Genomic DNA, 23,340 nt, shown 5'->3' on the forward strand with positions numbered 1-23,340 from the left:
AAACCCATGTTGCTCTCTTGTGTGCTTATCACGTAGTTGTTCATGCACAGATGTCAGCAAACAGCTCCCGTTGTCGTTCATGAGACCGTGCCTGTATTGTCTGCTCCAATCTTAGCATTGAAGTCTCCCATGAGGATATTGATGTTCTCTGTCACTCAGTCTGTTCAGGATGCTCTGCAATTCGTCGTAGAAGTGCTCCTTGGCGTCTTCACTGCTGTCGTTGGTTGGGGCATAGCACAGGATAGAACCTAGTTTCACAAAGTATTCTGCTGCTACTGTTCCACGTGCCCATGGAAAGTGCTGGTCGATAGAAGAGTGGTCGGTGTTGTAGCTTCCGAAATCGGCTTTCGTCATACTCCCTCTAGGTGAACAGGACTGTTGGCCATTGTTTTGCTGTTGTCGATGTTTTTGTAGCAAGGGTTTGTTTTAAGCCCACGCCAATTTTCAGCGGGCTTGGACCGTCCTTGGCGGAGTTTCTCTTCGACGAAGGCAACTAGATATTTGTCTGTCTCTCTCGTATTATTATCGCCACATTTTGTAAGTGAAAGTGCGGATAGTTTTTTACACCTTTCAAGGTAGAACAAGATGTCCTGTCGCCCAGGTTCATGAAAGAGCTGTGGGTGCTGTCGTTGGACACATGAAGACTAGCGTGGCAAGCGACTTTTGCTTGTGAAAGGAAAGACAGAATGCTGTAAAGGCTTTCAAAGACCTGTGGACAGTTCACACAGTTGTTCTCCGTGCGCTACACTCATGGCGTCCAGTTCCAAACACCAACTGTTCTTTGACGCGCGTTGTTCGCGACCAGCCAGCCAGTCAGCCAGTCAGCAATTGTGGACATGGTCACTAGTGGTGGTCGTCGTGCGTGGCTGAGCCTGTCCGTGCCATCAGCGGCTGAGGATTATTAAACACGGCTTTCTACATCATCATCAGCAGCAGGACAGAGCCATCCGTTAGCTCCATACGAGTGGCAGTCAACAAAGCGGACCTTCATTTCTGAAATGGACCGGCGTCAGCAGAGCGGTCGCCATGTCTGAAATGTCAACTGTTTGCGGAGAAACGAGCGAAAATGTGTTTATTTTACCTCGGGCGAAGGCTGGCTTCAGTGCATTTTGACGATTGGCAAGACAACATTGACTCTGACTGTTTTAGTTTCTCGATGACAAGAACTACTATCCAATGACAACATTCCTGCGTAAAATAGAAAAACTGTTCATTTAGCATGAGTGGAAATTCCTCTCACATTCATTGCTTTTAGTGATATTTCCTAATTAAACGTCTGTCTGCGGTCTGTAATGAATGGACGTGCACATTCATGTACACAAAACATAAATTTCTTAAGTTCATGTACCATGTAGGGTTGTGTACAAACGCAGAAGTGAAAACATCCTAGTTAAACACTGGGGTAAATTTCATCCTTTGAAGGCATCACATAGCAAAGCTGCGTCCACTCGATGTTGAGTGGCGGATGTACTTCGTGAGACAAAAACGATTTAGCAACACTGCACCAACGAGCTGGGTAGTGGCACCAAAGGGTGGGCTTTATTACAAAGAATAGTGATAACAGTCGTTGATATTAAAGTCACAAATACACCAGTCTCGAGATTTACACTGGGTGGTGGGTAAACAGTGGTTTCCGCAGATTGAAAGACATTCACTCCAACCGACATCTATTTCAAACGAGGCTTTGATGAACTAAAAAGTTTGGATTAAAACCGTGGCTTCGATGGCCCCGCACATGTCCTTTGGTTCGGGCCCCGCAGGGGCTAAGAACGGGCCTGTTCTGGTGTTATGGTATTTTACAGAAAAGCCACACTGTTTGATTCTCTTGTATTCGATTCTGTCTGTTCTGATTTCTCACATATCACTTATCTTTTCTTACTATTTTGTTAACTTGCCTAGTGCAATGAGTCCCTCAGGCTGAAATATTGCGATTTATGAATTCCCGCTTATTATTATTATTAGATAACCCCATATCCCCGTATCCCCAGATTTGTAAACTAAGTCAGTCTAAGGTTACTTTACAAAAGGCTGAGTTTATCTTTGATAAGTATGAAAGAAAATCTAGATTAGGTTTTGTATTCAGATTATGCGTTATTATCAACTGATTGTTTTTCTGTCGTAAAATCTGGACTGCAATATTCCATTAGGTTTATGAGTAATCCAAATATAAAAGAAATAAAACACAGTTACGGTGATATTTTTTAAGTGTTTTAACATTAAACACAGCAGGACATTCTATGAAGACCACGCTTTTTCACAGCTAATTGCCGGAGCCACATGTTGAATGCCACACTTCGGAGACTGGCAAAAAGTCCACTTTAGGAAGGCCATTGTTTTTATTCTTTGATGGATATGACATTTGTATGGAACATAAAACTAAGGGGACTCCATTACATTTTCTCATGTGATAGACACCACACGTGCAGTTTTTGTCGCCGCATTAGAAACCTCGCTACACACATCTGTGAAACAATTTTACAATTATTTATATGGCAAGCCGTTCATGGATATGCAGGTAGCTGTCTCTGTTCGTATTCTTACTCATGCGTGCAAGGTCGTTTGTGCTTTTTGAAGTTGAGGATCTTCTTGAAGGCTTTGCGGAAGTCTTCGTTAAAGAGGGTGTACAGCACGGGGTTGAGAGAGGAGTTTGCGTAGCCGAGCCAGATGATGAAGGCCGTGGTGTGGTCGTCCAGATGCTGGCAGTGCTGGCACAGGCTGCGCAGCATGTACATGAGTGTGAAGGGCATCCAGCAGATAAAGAAGCATGCCATGATCAGCAGCATCCTCTTGGTGGCGCGCTGCTCCCGCATCTGGAACCTTCTGCGCATGCTGGTGGTCAGGTGATTGTTGCGTTCCATCTGCCATGGCAGGGATAGACGGTGGATGCTGGCGAGGCTGAGCTTGCTGTGGCGGGCCTCCAGGTTGGCTTCCGACATGCTGCTCAGCATGCTGGCACTTTTGCTGCGTGGTGTGTTCGGGTATCGGAAGTTTTTCCTCGGGCTATCCATGGGTGAGTTTTTGCAGTTTCCGTTCTGCTGCATGCAGGACGAAACCGATTTGCTTTTCTTCATGGAAAATTGTTTAGGAATATCGCATGCGCTGACGGTCAGATAATTTTTATCACCAGCACAGATGTTGTTTGGAGACCTTAATGCCTCCAGTTCAACTTTCAGGCTGTTGCTGCGGCGCTCACGTATAAGGCTAACACTGAGCTCATCACCACGCTCATCACCATGCTCATCGCTGTCCTTCCTTGAAGTGTCTTCGAGACTGAACGTTGCCGTGACACCTCTCAACTTGTCGTCCTCCTCTGGCGTGACCACTGTGGACGCCGTGGTAATATCACGAAACACACAGCTCGTCTCCCGGATCTCGGACACGGCAATTCGTGGACAGCGCCTGGCCAGTCTGGCCGGTGACATGCCGCTTACACTGCTCCTTCGTTTCATCGTCTTGGACTGCTTGTGGAGAACGACGAAGATCTTGACGTAGAGAAAGGTCATGAGGCATGAAGGGAGAATGAAGGAGCCGAGAGCGGAGTAGATGACATAGCTCTTGGTGCTGAAGAGGATGCAGTCGTGCCGGTTGATGGCGGGCGTGTAGGTGTAGAACCCAGAGATCATGTCTTGCCAACCGATCAAAGGCGCCACAGAGATGATGATGGAAAATATCCACACAAAGCCAATGTAGGCGAGGGCTTTGGCCGTGGAGCGCTTGTCGTGGTACCAAACCGGGAAGACGGTGGCCGTGTAGCGGTCGAAGGCGATGGTGCAGAGGCCCCAGATGGAGGCCGTGCAGTACAGGACGTCTATGCACAGCCAAATGGTGCACATGGTGCGGCCGAACACCCAGTACCCCAGAAGGTCGTGACCTGTTGAGATGGGCAATACAGTCAGGGCGAGCAGCAGGTCGGACACGGCCAGGTTCCCGATCAGGCAGTTGGACATGGTGCGCAGGCTGCGGTACCTGCACACAAAGCACCACACGAATTATATTATATAATTATTTTTATTCCTCCACGTTACTCCGTGTTATATAGAGCCTAGTTCTTTTTTTACAGGTCCACCAGAATAATTTTTTCACTTTTTCGTTCTCGAGATACACACAGGCACAGAAAGAGAAGTTTTAACAAAGTGAAGGTAGCAGTAAAAGATGATGTTACACGTCCAGGGAGTAATGATAGTAGAAGTATAGAGTGACATAAACTGTAGGTAGCAATGTAGACCAAGGTGGTTTGAAGGTAGAAGTACAGAGTATAGAGCGAGATGTTACCTGCACAGAGCAAAGAGCACCAGTGTGTTGCCCAGGACAGTGAGAAGTGTAATGATGGCCAGCGCCATGGTAACCACCAGAAAGAGCAGAAAAGAACTGAACTTAGTGGAGCACACGGGGTGCACCATCTTCCATTCCACGCTGGTGTTGGAGTCGCACACCCGCATCAGCACCAGCGCGTCACCAAAGCCCCCAAGCTCGTCACCAATGACGTCACCGACCGTCACCTCGCCAGCCGTCCTGTTGCCGAGGGCCGAGGCGTTACGAAGCAGAGCGTCCAAGACGAAGGGCAGCTTGGTGACCTTTGACATGGCCTCCTCATGACGGGGGTTCTTGACCGCCTGCAGCGGCGCCACGGCCGTGACGAAAGGAACGCCGAGCGACTGGTTGGTAAAGGTAACGGCCATGTCAGTGCCCGGACTCCTGCGGCGGCTTGGCGGTCTCCAGGCCCAGAGAACTAGTGCGCGTGCTCTTGCTGCTTGCAGGCCGACGTGGTGGGACCGAGTCACGTGGGGGCACGTGCTGGCCTTTAACCCTGAAACACACACAAATGGCTGTCTTGATGAAAGCGAATCGGTGGCCTGGAAGACCAGTCATAACGATCACCTTTTCCTGCTGTGTATCTCGTCTTACGGAAGCGACTAGGAAGGGCGTGTTCAGATTTCGTTTCTTCTTGGTGTCTCTCCCAGACATTCAAGACCTAGCTGCGTGTGATGGTGACATGATTTCTTATCACGAAAGTCACAGGAAATTCTTCTTTCGTCGGCGCATGGACGTGTGTAGGTGGACTTCTGTCTGTCTGCAAAACCAACGCTTAGCCTCTTGCGAAGGGATATCTCGGCGAGCCTAAACAAAGAATATGAATAAACCGGAAGCTTTGTCGTCTCATGCCTCGTTTTAGTAGTTAATCTAAAATGGGAATAAACCGGGAAGCTTTGTAGTCTCATTCCTCGTTTTAGCAGTTAACTGGAAACAAAAGGTCTGCCAGCAGTCCAGTAATACAAGTTCGTGGTCGGCGGAAAAACTGGGGTCGATAACAAATCATTTTCATGCACCGCAACCTTTGGACTCTACAGCTGTTGTGTTTTGTCACATTGAAAGCTTCAAAAAAGCAGTCATGCATGAACCGTTCTTTCCCATTGCTACCATATTTGAAACACGTTTTCAATGCAAAATGGGAAAAAAAAGAGTGGATGGGGGGTCTAAATTTATACGAAGGCAAAGATTTTTTATACGCGCCATATTTCTTAATTAGTAAAGATAAAAGATCTTTGTGCTAATAGGTCGTAAATGTTTGTGTTTGGATACATTTTTTTCATCCTTTGTTTGAATAACTTTTGTCTTCCCTTGATATATCAGACCTGATGACGAATCCTATTTTGTACAGGTTGTTGCTTATGCCTAGTAGTCTTGTGGAATGAATAGTTTTTTTTTTTCCCATACATCTCAGCTTCTCTGTGTGAAGAGGACGGAGATAAAAGTGACAGAATGGATTATTTTTACTAGATGTCAAACGTAGGCAAAATCCTCGAGCGAAACAAGAGCATGTCACTGACAGTTTAAAAGCTTAGGAAGAGGTTGAAGCCACAGAGCAATCTGTAAGATGACAATATTTGACCGGATCAGGGAGCTGCAGAGCTTCATATGGAAGATTAAGATATTTACCTTGCTGCTGCCCAAACCGTCGTTGCTGTTTATTTTTTCATGGTTTTACTTAGAATGTGAGAATTAACAGTGTTAACATAACAGAAACCTATCAGATCGGACAAAATAAGCAGAATTTGCTTTAATCCTATGCATGTATTATTTTTTGTTTTCTTCCGGAACGGATGTAAGTCGTGATGTGACAGTCACAGAAGAAAAGTCCATGTTAAGACTACTGTCTTCATAACCTCATGTGTATGGCCTGTAGCACATTGTCTCATGTGTATGGCCTGTAACACATTGTCTGTTGTGTATGGTCTGTAACACATAACCTCCTGTCATGGTCTGTAACACATTGTCTCATGTGCATCGTCTGTAACACAAAACCTCATGTCATGGTCTGTAACACATTGTCTTATGTCATGGTCTGTAACACATAACCTCATGTCATGGTCTGTAACATATTTTCTCATGTGTATGGCCTGTAACACATTGTCTGTTGTGTATGGTCTGTAACACATAACCTCCTGTCATGGTCTGTAACATATTGTCTCATGTGCATGGTCTGTAACACATAACCTCATGTCATGGTCTGTAACACATTGTCTCATGTCATGGTCTGTAACACATTGTCTCATGTGTATGGCTGTAACACATTGTCTCATGTGTATGGTCTGTAACACATTGTCTCATGTGTATGGTCTGTAACACATTGTCTCATGTGCATGGTCTGTAACACATAACCTCCTGTCATGGTCTGTAACACACACTAACATCCATATTTTGCTTCTGGCGGTCAGCCAAGTCGTTTTCTTTTTATGGACACCGAGATTTCCTTGGGTATACAGAGGTCGAATGGGCCGGCCCATCCGGTTTCTATTGTTAGATGTATTTAAATTAGGCTCCAAATGCGGCAAGCTGCAGGAGCATGTTGATGGAGCCGGGTGGCTTGCTTGCCGCGGGAATGTTGGTTAACAGGAATTCTATGGGCCGCAGTCGTGGCTGAAAGACATGGCGGCTGCACATTCATCACCCAGAAGGCCGCTGTGGCTGTGAGGGCCTCGAGAGACTAAGTACAATATTGTGCTTTCTCTCGCCCCCTTTATAGGGCCGGAACCGGCGTGTTCGTAGGGCCGTTTGTGGCTTATGGCCGTGTGGGCTGCGAATCAATTCAGTCGTAACGCAAATTGCGAGTTTTAGCACAGACTGTAACGATCTCTGTATTTTCTACCAGTCGTCGGTTGGCGAGGCTAGATAACACCAGAACCCGTGTGTTGTACCACGACTTTTTATATTTACATTTTAGTACACGTTCACCTTGAAATGTAGGCGGGGAACCCAGACTTCAAAAATGAGATTGTATGTATAATGTAGGATGTATGTACGTTGTATATATACAGTTACATATAAACACGTGTAACTGAAGAATGTGTACAACTGTTTAAAAATCGTTCTTCAAAAACTTTTAATTTGACGGACGGCTGTAAAGACAAGGAGGATTATTTATGATGGGATGTTTAATGACGATGCCGATGTTTTAAGGGGGCGTGAGAATCGATGCACATCAACAGTTAGCCCTGTTGCCTTCATTACTTTTTCACGCTTATCACTTTTCCTATCAACAGACGCCGTTAATGGAGATCCACATTTCATTTCCTTCTTTTGTATAATTGAACATCAGTGACACAACTCATTTTTGTCTGTCACCAAAACTGCGAACATTTAGACGCAACGCGTGAAGTATCTACTACACAGAAACATTAGTTAATTACCAGATAAACATTCTGTGTGAGAGAAATAGTAAAATATTCCAGTGTGTTGAAGATGAGGGCTAGGTTGGGGTGGGGGATCGAAATAACACGACTCTGCATCCTTTGATGACAATTTAGTGTCCCGTTGCCAACATTATGCGAGAGCATTCTTTAGAACTGTAAGTTCAAAGGGAAGTAAAATTAAGGAAACTCAATTCCAAAAAGTTCCTGTATTTATTGGTCTGTTTTTTGGACGAGACCATCAGCTCCATTCAAGGGAAAATATTTTCGGATCGCTGCACTGATTGCTTAAAATAAACATGATAATAAAATAGCACACAGCCCTTCCCCCCCCCAACACACACACACACAAACAGACAGACGCACTTGCACACACGCACGTATCAGCAGAACTACTTTGTGTACGTCCTACAGCTGGCGTAAACAACTCAGGATTTCAGGATGCTGCAATACACCGAGGGTCCAGAGGTTTGCGTGCGAGGCGAGTGTACGACTCAAGCCTCGTGGTCGTACGAGAGCCGGCTATCCGACCCCTGCATCCGAATTTTCACACGCTATCATGATGATATTCCAATCGGTGCTTTCTGCCTACGAGACCAGACCCATAAGCTTTATTTACCGCAGATAAGCCGCCATGGCCGGCCTCCAGGGCTACGGTGTCATCGTCTGATATGACTGTGCCTTCTGCAAACCTTCTTTGGTATCTGCCATTTTTTTAGATTAAATTGCTTTCCTGTGTAACTCGAGCCAGAACTTGATACATTGTTCTTTGCGTGTGCACTTTATTTTACATCAGTAGCCAGCAAAGTATGGGAGAGTAATATTCACGTGAAGATATATGCATCCTCTCTCCTGTCCCCTGTCCGCCCTTTTGGACCCACTTATCTACCCTCTGTTACCATGTCATTTTTCTCCCCCGTGTCTGTCCGCCAGCACCAGGCTGTCCATTCTCTCCTGTCTATCCACATATCCATTCAGTAGGAGTAATTGCAAGGCAAAGCGGGACAACCCCGCGTTACTTCCGGAGTTTTGTCGCGTGCTTCACTATCTGGTCAGACAATAGCTTCCTGGCCGCCTGGTCCAATGTGAAGATCTTTGTGCTCACGACGAATCGGAACTTGTTGCGCGCCCCCGATCTCCACAGTGCGGGTCTTGATGTCGGGCCGTCTCCCCCGCTCTCGAGGTTGTGTCTCCATTGTCATCACCGCCATCATTTCCCCCACATATCCACGGACATATGCTCTCTCTCCACATGTGCTCTCTCTCTCGCCACATGTGCTCTCTCTCTCTTCCTCCACGTACATTAGTGAGTGTACTGAGTGATCCGAGTTCACACGTGAGTTGTTGTTCTCACCCCGCTGGTTGTTTCCTGTCGTCCGTCAAGCATAACGCACTCGTCACGCTGAAGTTGCGTAGTGTCAGCAAATAAACAAAGGAAACCATCCACAAAATAAAAATGAAAAGTACGACATTGATATTGATTGGGAACATTGTGATCCAAAGAACTGTTTGCTGTTCTTCTCTTCCTAATGTTTCTTGTTTACAAAGCTTTTCATGACGAGGGTTTTAATTATAGATTTGAAATTATTACAATATCTATTTTCCGTCTCTTGAAAACTCGTTTTTGATGAATGTTCTTTATTTACACCCGATGTATGCAACCTTCGGAACTTAAGTACCTGCGCTCAGAGACTGAATGCGTTATATCAGATTTATTTACTTCACCTTTTTTTCAGTCTTTAATGTTTTGTTGTATAGATAGCCCTTTTTCACTTTGGTAATATTGTGTTATTACTGTGATACAACATAAGGAAACAGAGAAATTGTTTTGTACGTGCTGCTGTTTAAAATATGTTAATGTGTTTTTTTGTTGATATGTGTAAAGGTCCCAGACAACGATTAATGTAGTGAGCTGCCTTTTATCTATTAATAGAATACGTTCGTTGTATGCGTTGGTGGAATTTTAGAAAGAATATTTCACATTTTCTTGTTCCTTTGATGTGTCACACTTTGATGGACAGAAATTATGTGGGAAGTTTAAGGGTATGAAGGTCGGCCCTTTCATTTCGCCTTCCACATACTGTTTGTAGACGTCTGAGTACTGAACATTAGAATAAATTGTGAGCTCTGTTTTTCCTAAATTTCTAGACATCAACAGCAGCAGATAAAACGTTTAAAGCATGGTAAATAAATAATGGACCTTAACCTCAAAGTTTTTTTTTCTTTTTAACTTCCAGACAAATGTGGGCTAGACTTCTTATATTTTCGGGATAATAAAAGATCTGATAAACTGGTCAATCCCTTCTACATTCAAGCTGAGAAGAAACGACGCTGAAACTATTTACTTCAAAAAGGGTTGAAAAGAAACGGCCCAGTTATTAAGGATGCTCTGAAGTCGCTGGAATCCGACATGAAAGAAAGCAGAGCGATCATTTATTGACCTCGGAATTGCGAAACATTGTCTGGCTGTCGATTTCTAAGCTCCCGGGGAACACTCCTCACACCAGCTATTAAGATAAAATGGGTTCGCGGACAATGTTTTTGTTTCTCTGTTGAGAGTTATGAGCTTCTCTGAGTACAAGATAGAGAGTAGCAGTTGTTTGTCCGTGCTTGTATTAAAGGTGTGAGTGAAATAAGAGCAGCAGTGCGCGCGTGCACGTGCAAAACTTACCTGAGTGTGAGTGATAGAAGAGCAGCTGGCGACATCGTACCTCGGAGGTGCCGCGGATTACGTGGTATCCAAGGACTTGGAGTGCCTCCGACTGACCACCCCAAACAGTCGGCGACCCATCGTGGGCTGCAGGCAGAACTGATGCGGCAGGTGGAACGCCAGACACTGACGTCACAGGGTGTTATCAGTCGTCGCCGGAGACGTCAGGGTGCCGGACTGAGAAGGTTGACAAGAAGTGGACGGGGGAGGGGCAGTCACTGCCGAGGTCGATTTTATCAGCAAAACGTTTCGCGCTATTTCCACCCAGTCGCAATCAGATTGGAGAACACTGCTGTCTGCGTCATCCACACCATCGTTATCAGGAGATTTAGTGGCTTGCTATGTTCTTCATTTCTTTTCCAAGCCAGGGCTTTCACATTTTAAAGAACTTGCACCGCACTTTTTTTTAAACACAAATTTTTAAAAAGAAATCTTCATTATGTTCTGACAAGAGATACTTTGTCTTGCTCTTGTCCTTTTTTGTGCTTCCGTTCGCTCTTAGGCCGCGAGCTGAAAACGCCGGGTTCCGCACTAAGCCTGGAGAGGGACACCCTTTCCGTTTTTGGCAAATTCAACAGCGACTCCAGCAGACAGCAGAAGACGAGGTGGTCATCTTTCTTCCAATCGGTTTCGGCAAATAAAGTGAAACTGTCGCTACGCTTTATGTGACGAGGCGTGAGGAGAGAGGAGAAAAAAGAAAAAAACGCTCCCGAAGTGAGTCGGCCACGTGCGGTGGCACTGCGGTGATGTCGAAAGACCCGTGCAGCCACATCCACACCCGCGGACTCGCCCACCCACCGCCAGAAGTCGCGCGCGGTGTCCGCTTCGCCGCACAGCAGAAGCCGTCAACGGACAAGCTTGCAGTCGCCCCGACGCCACGCCAGCGCCCCAGCAACACGTAGACTGGGGGTTGGCCATGCACCTGCCTGCAGCTTGGGAGGACAAGGGCCAACCCACTTGGAAGTGGAGGCATTAGAGGCACTGCACTGTCTCCGGTAGTTCATGACTAAGAGGTACCACACACGAAATCAAAGTTTCGGGGAGGTGTTAATATTAAAACAAGCAACAATATTTCTTGAAGAGGTCTACCTGTAGAAATTTTTAAAAAAAATTGAAAGTGGAAGTTTACCTGAATATTGAAGCCGCTTTTGTCTCCCGGATACTAGGACCCTGAAGCATAATTGAGCTGGCAATCAGTTTAATAGCTACTATTTTATAAACGAGTTAGTATTCATCTAGTGTGATTGTGCACCCGACTGTAGAAGACAACAATAGTTTTTTTTCTCTTTCTTTCAGGCAGTAGAATGTACAATAGCAGAAGAAGGGATTTATATACTTTATATACATTTATAAGCGTAACACTTCTTTAATCCATCGAAGGTCCTAGTGAAGTGAATCACAATGTGAAATTCAAGAATGAAAAAAGAGTCATTGGTGTCCTCACTAGACAATAACAATGACGATTGCTTTAGTCGGGTAGGTTCGTGCCGATGATCGATGTTGGTAGAGATCGTGTATGTAAGGGAAGGGGGAGGTTTAGGGGCAGATGCAAGTTCAATTCATAGTTACACTGAGTAGAAGATCTCTATGCCCTATTTTCATTAAAATTACAAGGTAATTACAATAATAGCATCAAATTAAATACAGTTTGTCCCCTACTTACCAACGTACGAGTTACGAACATACGAAAAAAGTTGTCCTCAAGCTGAAAAGTAGTTCGTAAGTATTGTCTTCAAGTTTAAAGTTAGTTATAAACTGTTATAAACTTTATTTCATGTACTTGAAGGTCGATCAAGCACATTAAAACAACCGAAAACTATTGTTTATATCGGTAGTCCGAAACTAGAGCTGGGTGTACATGTACCGTACCTAATCTTAACACACGTCCTTCTCAGTATTCAGTATTCTCTTAGGAATACCTACATACCAACAACCTCCTAGAACGGAACCTGTTTGTAAGTTGGGAACATACATCATTATCATTATTACTAGAGAGAGAGAGAGTGGGAGAGGATATAGATATTCGCTGCCGCCGTTCCCTATATAGACTTTACCCCAGATTAGGTGCCGTGTACTCAAAGTTCACGTATCAATATTGTTTCCACGCTGTCATATAAACTTTAACCCCAGATTAGGTGGCTCCTACCCAAAGTCTACGTAGTTGCTACTGTCGCCGAGCATCTCAGCATGTACGATGTGTACGTGAAAAGGAAGACTTTCCTTGCCAAATGGGAGACTGACCATACGTTAATAATTCGATTTCCCGTTACAGTTGACTGGAGTGTCTGAACAGCTTTTTTTAAGATCTCAGCCGGCATTTCATTGGCCGAACTTCTGTTGAGGGGATTCATGTTTGAGCCAAGTCTGTGCGGAAATGTAAAGGGCAGATGGAAAGAGCGAGGCAATGTCCGCCATCAGTACAGCATCGCATCTTGTAGCTGCCAGTCTTCATTGTGGTCCTCGTGTGCAGTTCCTGGACCCTCGATCGTAGTGGCTGTGCTTTCCCAGCCCTCACTTGCTTGTATTCTGTACAGTGATGTTTTACTGTAATACTGCTTCTCTCTATTGCATTTTTAAAAAAGTATGACTGACGGATATCAAATAAGAAAAAAATTCTGCACATATAAGATACTACATACACAAATGCTTCCATAAAATCAACAAACATGTACTTTTCCAGTAATGTTAACCAATCCTTCCCACCCCACACACATACACATACTTTCTGTTCATCTGTACTTGAATTTGGCCACCATATTAATTTTCATTCCTTGAATATGCAATTGTTTTTTACGTGCATTTATTTGATTATTGTCAGCATGCATTTTAGCACCATTAGTGGTGTTTACTCATGAGATAAGCATTCGTTCTCCCTTATATATTCATATTCTGTGAGCAAACACTTGGTCAGATGTATTCATTCATATGGCCGTCAGAAGCAGATGTACCTTAAGTGATGCTTGCTGACGTCAGCGGCGAATTGCCACTACAGCCACAATACAAGTCCATTTTCTTGTCTGACCTTATGGAAATTGTTCCTCTAGCAACGTGGCTTTTTTTTTTTTTTTGGACAGAGAGCCTGGAAGAGATGGAAATTGTATTTCTAGAAAATGCCTCTACCCCCGATGTACATGCGTTGATGTGCTTCGTGCTGGCTGTAAGTTTGTGCTTACGTGCCTGTCCGCAAGCATGTATGTGCGTGCATGCGTGTTAATTATCGGCAGATGGAAACAGGCGGCACGTGCTCATGGAGTGATTGCGGTGCACATGCCTCACGGCGCCACAGACCTATCAGCAACCGTTAATAGCAACATTTTAGCCAGTTGAGCTCTATATTGCCACTCCAGTGTGGCCGATGGGGTGTCTTTTTTTTTTTTTAATCTTTCAAAGGAAAAAGAGCGTATTTTTATCTCTCGTCATCCTTCCTTCTCCATTCTTTTTTTTTTTTCTTTAATTTTCTCGGGAGTTTTGTAACCCGGATGAACGGCGTATCAGGTAAGATATTGGAGACAACCTAGCTAGTGTCCAAGTCGATAGCCGTGCTGTAATTAGGATTGACGTGAGGTACAGCCATCTGCTAACTGCTTCCATCGGTCACTCAGACTCATTTACAAGATGGAGTTCCCTCCTAAAGGAGTTCTCTGCTCGATCGTCTTCCTTTCTTGAAAAACTTCGTTTCCGGTTTTGATTAACAAACTGAATGTGTTGACTGGTTTATGTGACGCTTAAACATTGTGTCCGATTGGCAGTTTTATGCGCGAACCAGTCCGAAATGATGGAATAATTTCTAAAACACTACACATTCCACAAATCAGTAGGTAAATTGTTGCAGAACTACTGAACGAGAATTTCAGCCAGCGCGGCATCCGCGTCCAATTCGCCAGACACCATCTTTTTGCAAATGCCGGAGTATGAAAGTTAAAACACTCTCTTCAGACTTGGTGTTGAAATGATGTGGCATTTTGATTTCGGTCATTTTTCGGTTTCAAGTATTTGAGAAACCGCAAAGTATTGCGTTCATCGTCCCCAGTGCTCGCTGCCTTATGTACAAGGCACGTGCAGCTTGTCGGGGGAGGGTTTGGTGGGGTGGGGTGGGGTGGGGAGTATAGTGCACAAAGGACGACACATTGTAGAAGGCGAGGTCAAGATTTTCGCAGGACGACTAAAGTCGACATTCTGAGTTGAGTTTATTCCAACATTAACCATACGTGTATGAAAATGCCACACGACTTTACATATACATACACAGGATATTTCCCAAAATGTGTCCACATTTTGGATAATTATAAAAGTAGCATGTATTAATATACGTTTTGTTGTCTACGGCAGTTTTTTTTTTCTTTTTGTTTTTGTTTTTGTTTTATCAACAGATGGTTTCAAATGATGTCCTTTCTGGTTCAGGCACTGCTGATCACGTTAAGTAACGGAATCCCAAACATCAAGTGTCTTTGTGCTTCAACCGCTTTTTCAAACTTTCTTGTAGCATTTAGGGATTGTCTTGTTCAGAGATTAGTCTGGCTGCCATTATTAATTAGTATGAGTTAAATGTAAACAGACAGAAACGTCAATTGAGTTACCAATTGTTTAACTGTGTAGATACTTTTTATGGACACCCTGTATATCATTGATATGTGCGTGCACGTGCGAATATGTGTTTGTGTCTGTGTTAAAGGATTGAGTATAAGCCATAGGTCCATTAGTGAATGGTGTGAATGTAAGTATTCAGTTTTCCTAGCATGCATTATAAACATATCTGTAAATATATACACATATAGATGTAAATGTCGGTGTGTATACACATTTACATCCACATATTATATTTTATTTTCCGTTTGTGTACACAAATACCCTGTATTCGGTTGATTAATTGATGGTAATGTATATCAGGAATATGTGTAGATAAAAGGAGACCAAACGTCGTCTCTGCCATGTCCCCTCGATTTCAAGTCGTCCTTGACCGGACATGGCCTGACTGTTTGAAGTGCCGACCTTGCACTTTCACCTCTGATTTCATTAGTCTTGCCATAGCTTCATAAACTGTTTAGAAGAAAACGTTATCCCTGAATTACCCGCGGCTATATTGTGCTGCTCCCCGTGAGCCTGAAAGTGCACGGTATTCCCAGTGCCTCCCGCAGTCTTATGAAGAGATCAAGAAAACATAAATTATCTCCTTTGGGGGACAGATGGAACGCGCTGGCATTTGCCTCCCCTCGCCAGATGGTGCCAGCTTCTACCTACACAACTCTGTACATAGCCAGGATGCTCAGTGTCTGCAGCTGATGTATCAAATTGTTTTGCAGTTCTTTGTTGTGGATTTCTTCATGCGAGGCCGATCCGCCATCACTAGAATTCCCGGCTGAAGGTCGAGGAGAGAAATCGAATCGTTTAGTTCCGCAACGACTTCAGGCGGAGACGTGCAAACAGTCACAGATGCCGGCATCGGTGATTGAATTACAGAGCTTCCTGCATCGCACTCATCCTAATTTACAAGCGCCTTTCGTCCTCGCCGATGTTTTATGCTAAACTCCCTTTAGTTTTGTTCCCAATGTTACGCTTGAACGATGCTTCAAAGCCGTTGATTTTACAGATGTCTGGTCACGTGAGATAAGTCGCAGAAAAAGATTTTTTTTTTTATTCCGAGAACGTATCCCTGTCTTTGTTTCTCTCGCCTTTTTTATATACATGTGCCCGCACATGCATACTAACATATCATCGTGAGGATGTTAGCAAACGTTGGCAATTCTAAATTCCAACTAAAATGGTGCAGCAACACTAAATTTAATACTAAAATGATGCGACAAGATTGTCGGTGATCTCCTTTTCGCCTACGACCGTTGTGACCCATCCGATGCTGTATCTTACAAGATCACGGTAAAGCTTGATCATGAAAGACCGGCCTTAAATCCCAGCAAATCCGTTGCCTGAGCCATCCAGTCATCCCTTTCTTCTGTCCCCGACAACCTGTCCATTAACAATTCACAGTAGCAGCAAATGTCTGTTCTTGTGTTAGTATTCTGGGCAACATAACCTGAAGAGCCGTTTGGGTAAACGGCAGGCATGTCAAACAGCTGGAGACAGTCCTAGACATGTGATGACTTGAGTCCGGTCCACCTTGCTGTGCTCTGTTCATACAATGTAGCCAAGGTCTGTTAGGAATTACAAATGACAGATTTGACATTTATCAAAATATCAGCTGTAACACGTTTTCACCCTCAGATTTTAGTTCTTAGACGAAGTGTTTGACAGACAATACCATGTCTTTGACTTCCATAGAAATACTTTCATGGTCCTTATTCAGGATGCTATCTTTGCTTGTCATGCGATGACCTGTGTCACAAGTCCTAAATGTCTGATTTCTGCAGGTTTGTTTTTGTTGTTGTTTTTTGTTGTTGTTGCTTTTTTTGTTTGTTTGTTTTCGTTTTTTTTTTTGTTGTTTTTTTTTTGTTTTTGTTTGTTGTTGTTTTTTTCTCTTGAGTGTACTGCCTGTTTCTTTGTAATAAAGGCCCCTACTGCAAGAAGAAAAATCGAAGTGGCTTCTCCACTAGTGTTTTTCATCACGATTCACATCAGGCATGCACAACCAGAGTCTCTTGGCATAAGTGGTTAATGCTGAGCCTGGTATTCCTTTTACTTCAACTGCTGCGGTCATGGGGCAGCGAAGACGTCTCGACCGCCGAGAGGAGACAGTTGGCCAAGCGGCTTTGAAATCTTGGCCAGACCACATCCAGTTTGATCATCGGCCAGGAAGGTCCCGGAAATCGCCAGCCGGCAAGGGCAGATGAGAAAGCAGAGTGATGATTAAAAACAAAAATATCCACCTAATCTTTTGCGCTCTAATCGTATGCACAGTCGTTCCGAGCACATAAGGCCTGTCAAGATGGGATTTCATTCCCAAGCAGGGCGTCCCCGCCATGTAGGAAGACACTCCTCCCTATAGTCTGGCTATGAAATGGAGGCAGAGACATGCCAGTAAATGGCTTTTTAAAAATAGCCACCCTATCACCCAGACAGTAATTCTTACTGAAAAGGTGAACCTTCTGAATTGCGTATGTCGGCTTAGGAAAGCAAGAGTTACATCGGTGGATGTCTGAATTCTGTGTGTGTATGTGTGCACTGAGTTCTACAGCGTGGTAGAGCAACAAGACCAAAGGTCGAATAAGTGCTAAGAGTCAGAAGAAATCTTATTTAAAGTTCAAAGAGCGAACGAGAGTGCAACATAGCTGAGTATTTTCACGTCGGGTAGGAAAAATTTCTGTCAGGTGGTAGAACCAGCACTTCGTGAAAAGAAGACAGATAATGGATTTTTAGAGGACATCAACAGATTCAGCACTGATATACATAATTATACATATATATATCCCTTAGGAATTTCCTGTCGCTTGAGGAGACTTACATGAAGACGCGTGCGGATGACCTTCTCATCGGAAGCCATTTTTGTAGGGACGGGTAGGAGGGTAGTCAGGCGGGTTGGGATGCAGCTCGTGTAGCCGTGTTCAATGTTACAGATTACCTGAGATCAAGAGTACGGATAAACATATCGTGCAAGCAGAGGTTTGTAGTATGGGAGTCGATTTATTTTCTTCTCCCTTCTGTTTGAACTTTATTTTAAGGGTGCCGTGCTTTTCCTGTACGAAGTAGTGTTTGGAAGTAAGCGGAATGAAACTTCAAAAACCAGTGTTGGTCATGAAAGTATTGGAGACAATCATCAAACCACTTGTAAATGCCACTAACAAATGCCTTGACCCCTTGCAATTTGCAAACCAGTCCAAACAAAGTTTTCATGATACTAAACTGTTTATCCTCCATACATTCTTCAAACACCTCGATAATCCACATGCCCATGCACGACTTCTGTTTGCTGACTTCAACACCGTCCAACCACATATCCTATCTAGAAGACTCCTTGGCGAGTTTTCGCTTGACCATCAGTTAGTGTCATAATTTATTCTCGTTTTTGTTGATAGACAACAACGAGTCAATGGCACCTTTTCCGACTCAATCACAACGTGCACCGGCTCACCCCAAGGTTGTATTTTATCCCCGCTTCTGTTTATTCTGTATACCAACAGTTCTCACAGTAACTATGAGCGTTAGTATCTCGTCAAATTCTATGATGACACTGCCTTGTTCTCACTACGGGCCAATAGATACCCATGATGGAGCTTTGGATGAATTTATTGTATCGTGCGATGACAATTTCTTCGAACTTAATGTGAATAAGACCAACAAGATTGTCTTGGATTTTCGTTGGAATTCTCCACCGTCCCGTAAGTGTCTTTCACGAAAAGGAGGTGGAAATTATCTCTACTTTTAAATACCTGGGCAGTCTTCAATAGAAGACTTCGCTGAGACACCACCACTCAACCTGTCTCTGGGACAGCCTAGAATTCTCGTCAGGCTCTGTATAACAGGCAGACATTTCTGAAAGTGAAATCCTTCGCGATGACAGGCACGTCCTGTCGGGAGAATTTTTTCAACTACCATCGGGCTGGTGACTCTGGGTATCAACAGACTGAAGCAGTATTTTGTTGTTCCGGCAGTGCGACTTCTCAGTATTACTGTGTGCAAAGTAATGATTGGAACTGTCTGAACCATGAATGTATAAGTCTATTTTTGGTAGATATCAATAAGTTGTGGTAACATGTGGTATTTTTGTGTTCTCATATCGAGCTGCCTCCAGTTGCTCTCTGTCATCTGAAAACGCTACGAAGTGCTACAATACAAAAGCATCTCTGTGTCGACCATCTGTGCGCGCGCGTGTGTGTGTAATATAAGTGTGTGCATTGAGCAGAGTGCATGAAGGAAGAGAGACAGTGTCGGGGACAGACCGTTTTTACTTTCAAAGACCTGGGCAGCTCCATAATCCACACGGCCATCCCTGCAACTTGCTGGGCTGGTCTTTGTGCTTTGAATATGCGGCTGGCAGCGCCAGCATGGGCGGACCATCGGGCAATTTTGTTTGATGTCGTTCGAACTTGAATACGTGTGTGCGCGCTTTAAGCCCTCGCTAGACGGGGTAACATGCATTTCTTTGAAGACGTGGGAGCCGGGTGGGGCTGCTCAATGGTGGCGCCTTGTCCAGGCGAGCGCCGTGCGAGAGGGGCGATTGACACACGTCAGGGTGAGCAGTTAAGAACCCGTAGATTTGGGGGAAAGGACATGGAGGGTTCGCCAGAGTTGGGAGGCATCAATAGTGCATGGAGCAGACTGCCTCCGAGTGGTGTTGCGCACTCGTATTGACACGGGGATCCATAGAAACTCAGGCGGAGGACAAGCGTCACAGAGAACCCTTTTCTTGTGGACACCACCGAGAAAGGAGCAGTGTAGTGATGTAACGGAGAAGAGAAGGTGGAGTGGGGGCAGTATTTGTGTGGCTGAGAGGGAAGAAAATGTGGAAGATACGACAGATGGTCATTATGATGCACCACTGCATTGTAATCATCTTTATCATTTACTTTTTCTGTTGTCCACCATACTTCCAAAAATACTATAGAAATATATGATACATTAGGCAAAGCTTTATAAGAAGCTCACAAGACGACTTCTGGTGTCGTTTTATGGCCCAGTACAAACCGTGTGTTTTTGTAGAGTTTTCTCACTTCCCCCTAGATTTTGTACTCTGCAGGACAGTATTGCACAATAATTTTCTCTCATTAACAGAAGAGATTTTAAAGAAAAAATGAGCAAAATTTAATTGTTGTTTTCGTGAGAAAATTTATTCCAATCCTTCACAATCTTCATGCTAATGTATAACGTCAGTTATAAAGTTTCTGTCTTGAGCGTATTGCGACTGCTAAGAACAAGGACTCCAGCATAGTATGCGTGCATGCGTGCGTGTGTATGTGTGTGGTGGGGTGGGAAAAGAGAGAGAGAGTGCGTTTGGGAGCTGAGTGAGTTTGCAAATGAAGGCTAGTCCTTACTCTTTGATGTCCTTTGTGGAGAATAACCGTTATCCATCCGCGACTGTAAATCTGGGTGTAATTACAGACTCGTTGCAAGAGACAGTTGATCAGACACCCCATCTCCTTCCGCATAATCTGAAGTCGTTGGTTTCTAGAGCTGATCAGTGTAAGTGCCAACAACTCTGTCTCGGACACGCGGGGCCTGACTCACGGGAAGGTACATGTAAGGTCCTGCATGATGAGACCGGCGCTGGACAAACACTTTCACCTTCATGACTTTATAGACCATGAACTTACTCGTCTGCTGGACTGTCGACTCGGGTCCAGTGATCCAGAAAATCACCCACCGCTCGCGCGAGGGGCCAACTACACTCGTTTTTGTTTGCGCATTCGCTGTGGCTGATCTGCCTAAACGTGGATCAAATACGAGCTGTAAACATTCACATTTTCTTTCTAAAATTTCTTTGAAAAGAAATTCTGCGTAATAAAGTCAGATTCGATGCACATTTGGCATGTTCCTTTTCGCTCGTGCACTCACCGCGAACGGACGTCTTGTACCAAGCACGTGAATTACTTGGGATCTGAGAATATAGAGAAGGAGGAGGAGAGAACTTTATCCAGCCATCAATGTTCGTGCTTGAGAGCATCTTGAGTGAAGCTACAAGCAAGGCGATTTCACCATCAAGCAACATTCGCATGCAGGCAGTGTTCGCGTGGGGCTGCCCGTGCAGTTAACAATGTTTTTTCTTTTCTTTTCATTCAATAAAATCAACGACATGCGCAGTCCAGATCAACATGTTCAACTTGGCAGAAGTCGTCGAGCGGGTAGTGGTGGTTGTGGTAGGGTCGACAGAAGCAGCGCTGGCATTGCACCGGGGGTAGGCCGAGCCACGGGGGTCAGTGGTGGGGCTGCAGTAGCTGCCGGCTGTGATTTCCGGGTGGCCGTGGAGAGGGAGCGGGTTCTGGCAGTAATGCAGTCGCCGCAGCAGTTAGAAACTGATTGTGGTATCGTCTCCGCCGACAGGCAAAACAATCTTGACGATCGTTATCGCCTGCAATATGGCGGCACCTCCACGCACACTGGAGTGGCTTGTTAGCTTCTGCCTGGTGCTATTCCGTGTCAGTGCTTGTACTCAAATAGTTACCTAGTATGAACCTCCGTGGTGGTACTCTTGTGCGCGTCCTGTGCTAGCCTGCGTGTGCTTTGTATCACAAAAGACGAAGAAGATCAGATGGCACAATGCTATGTCAGAGTGGAAAAAGCAAAAATTAATTTTTTTTTTTTTTTTTTTGACTGCAAATGTTTGCGGTGTATTTCAAATCGACCAAAATATTTTGGGATTTTTCCATTATCAGACAGAAAAATTCCCGTAAATTCATGATCTGTGGCAACTAATTTTTCGGCAAAAGTCTAAATTTGCTACCTCGGGAAGATGAGGTGTAAAGTTTCAGAGGGTCCAAGAACATTCCTTATGATCCCAAACAAATGTTTTGTTACCTTATCTGGAACTCTTTGAGAAATGTATCTACGCATCAAAACTTCAGTTCTCAACAACGTATCTTCCCTTTTCTTGTCCTACGTCTTTATTATAGTTATTAGTTCTTTTCAAGAACTAATTAATAACTAATTAAATAAATATTAAATGAAGTTTCTGTGTTTTTAACTCTTCTTGCAACATTGCAAGTGGAAGAAAAGCCAACACTTTTACTCCTTAACTTTTGAACTCGTTTTTCTCAAAAATGGCTTTACTTTATATAGACACTGCACAACCAGTTTTAGCATGTTGATTCATTCTCAAGTGCAGCGAGATAGTTTCTGTGACTGCTTGCTTACCATAGTTTAGTCACCACTCCCTTTCTCACTTTACACTATGCATAAAAAAAAACCGAGGAAAATCAGTGGGGACGTAAAAACTGTTTATACCTTACTGCAAAATGCAATCATACACCATTCAACTGACACATCTTTGCATGGAGACCACTAATATGTTTTATTGCAGTCCAGAGTTATGTTCTACAGCTCGATCGCAGGATCAGTCACATCCGACCCTTCCTGTTATATTCTGCAACCAAAAAGCTGATGGCTGCTTTCGTGATGTCCCGATGGAATCGCTACTCGTCGATCTCCCTGAACGCCTACTCAACAAACTTCAAAGAGCTCAGAATAATGCCGCTGGTATTGTATTCCGTATGTGAAAAGCAGGCCATGTTACATCTCCGGGAGCTTCACTGGCTGCCAGTCCCAGCTCCATTGATTACAAGATGGCTACACTGTGCTACCCTTGTCCCAGCATACCTGTCACAGCTACTGACTCCTTACCGCCTGAGCTGGTATCTTTGGACTGATTGTACTTCCTTCTTTGTACCACATATCACAGAGGAGAAATTCGGTAAACGTTCCTTCTCGAGCCCCACTGTTCGAAACTCTGCCCCCGTCTCTTCTAACTGCATCAACTACGTTCGAAGCCTTCAAATCCGGCCTCAGATCCCAATCTCCTTAAGAAATATGTTTCATCATCAAGCGTACAATTCTGTTCATTCCTCAATTATTCACTTTTATTCAATCACTTTGTTCACCTTTGCCATGTTAGACTAAAAGAACAAACCTACATACACATACGTTACAGGTTCGAACTAGCAATCACTTCTGTTACATCCGAGAAAGAAACAATTTGCTGATAATAAGGTATGTGTTGGTGGAAAGAGAGGTTATTTCTTTCTACTGAAGACAGGGTCTGTAGATAGTAAAAACGGTCAGTTCAGAGCTGCCAATTTTCCCAACTTTGCACTTTCGTATTTTTGCCGCTTGTGAGAGGAACGGGCGAGCATAGACAATCAAATGAGAAGGCAAACTTTAAGACGATAGCTGTCCCCAAGCCTCCATCTCTTTCACCCGTTGGCAGTCGGTTAATAAGCCCAATCAAAATTCTGCAGGATAAGTACCCCCAGTTAGCGGCTTTGCCGTTTTTCTGCATGTAATTTGCCTAGATTCTATCAATAGTTCGTAGGGGTGATGCTACTTTTCACATCGGGCAAACCA

General features: G+C 44.2%; 2 protein-coding genes across 3 annotated transcripts in view; one reads left to right on the forward strand and one right to left on the reverse strand.

The window, feature by feature from the left end:
• LOC112563724 (phosphatidylinositide phosphatase SAC2-like) overlaps positions 1–23,340 on the forward strand; it is a 131,449-nt gene that overhangs the window by 19,441 nt on the left and 88,668 nt on the right. The gene's annotated exons all lie outside the window — the stretch shown is intronic.
• On the reverse strand, positions 1,513–11,150 carry LOC112563718 (octopamine receptor 2-like). 2 transcript variants are annotated; one of them, XM_025237985.1, is made up of 3 exons: positions 10,360–11,150; positions 4,273–4,807; positions 1,513–3,966 (listed from the first exon to the last, which is right to left on the reverse strand). In XM_025237985.1, exons 2-3 carry the CDS (start codon positions 4,677–4,679, stop codon positions 2,538–2,540), a joined length of 1,836 nt encoding a protein of 611 aa, XP_025093770.1. In that variant the 5' UTR covers positions 4,680–4,807; positions 10,360–11,150; the 3' UTR covers positions 1,513–2,537. The 2 variants fall into 2 exon arrangements, with proteins under 2 accessions (XP_025093770.1, XP_025093771.1); XM_025237986.1 differs by lacking the exon at positions 10,360–11,150 and having other exon boundaries at positions 4,273–5,034.

This window comes from Pomacea canaliculata, linkage group LG5 (assembly GCF_003073045.1).
Source record: "Pomacea canaliculata isolate SZHN2017 linkage group LG5, ASM307304v1, whole genome shotgun sequence".
NCBI classification, from domain to species: Eukaryota; Metazoa; Mollusca; class Gastropoda; order Architaenioglossa; family Ampullariidae; genus Pomacea; species Pomacea canaliculata.

Coding starts and splice junctions, on each gene's coding strand:
- LOC112563718 (XM_025237985.1), bottom strand. CDS start 4,679: ATGGCCGTTACCTTTACCAACCAGTCGCTCGGCGTTCCTTTCGTCACG. Junction 3,967..4,272: donor GTGCTCTTTGCTCTGTGCAG/GTAACATCTCGC, acceptor CTTTGTGTGCAG/GTACCGCAGCCTGCGCACCA.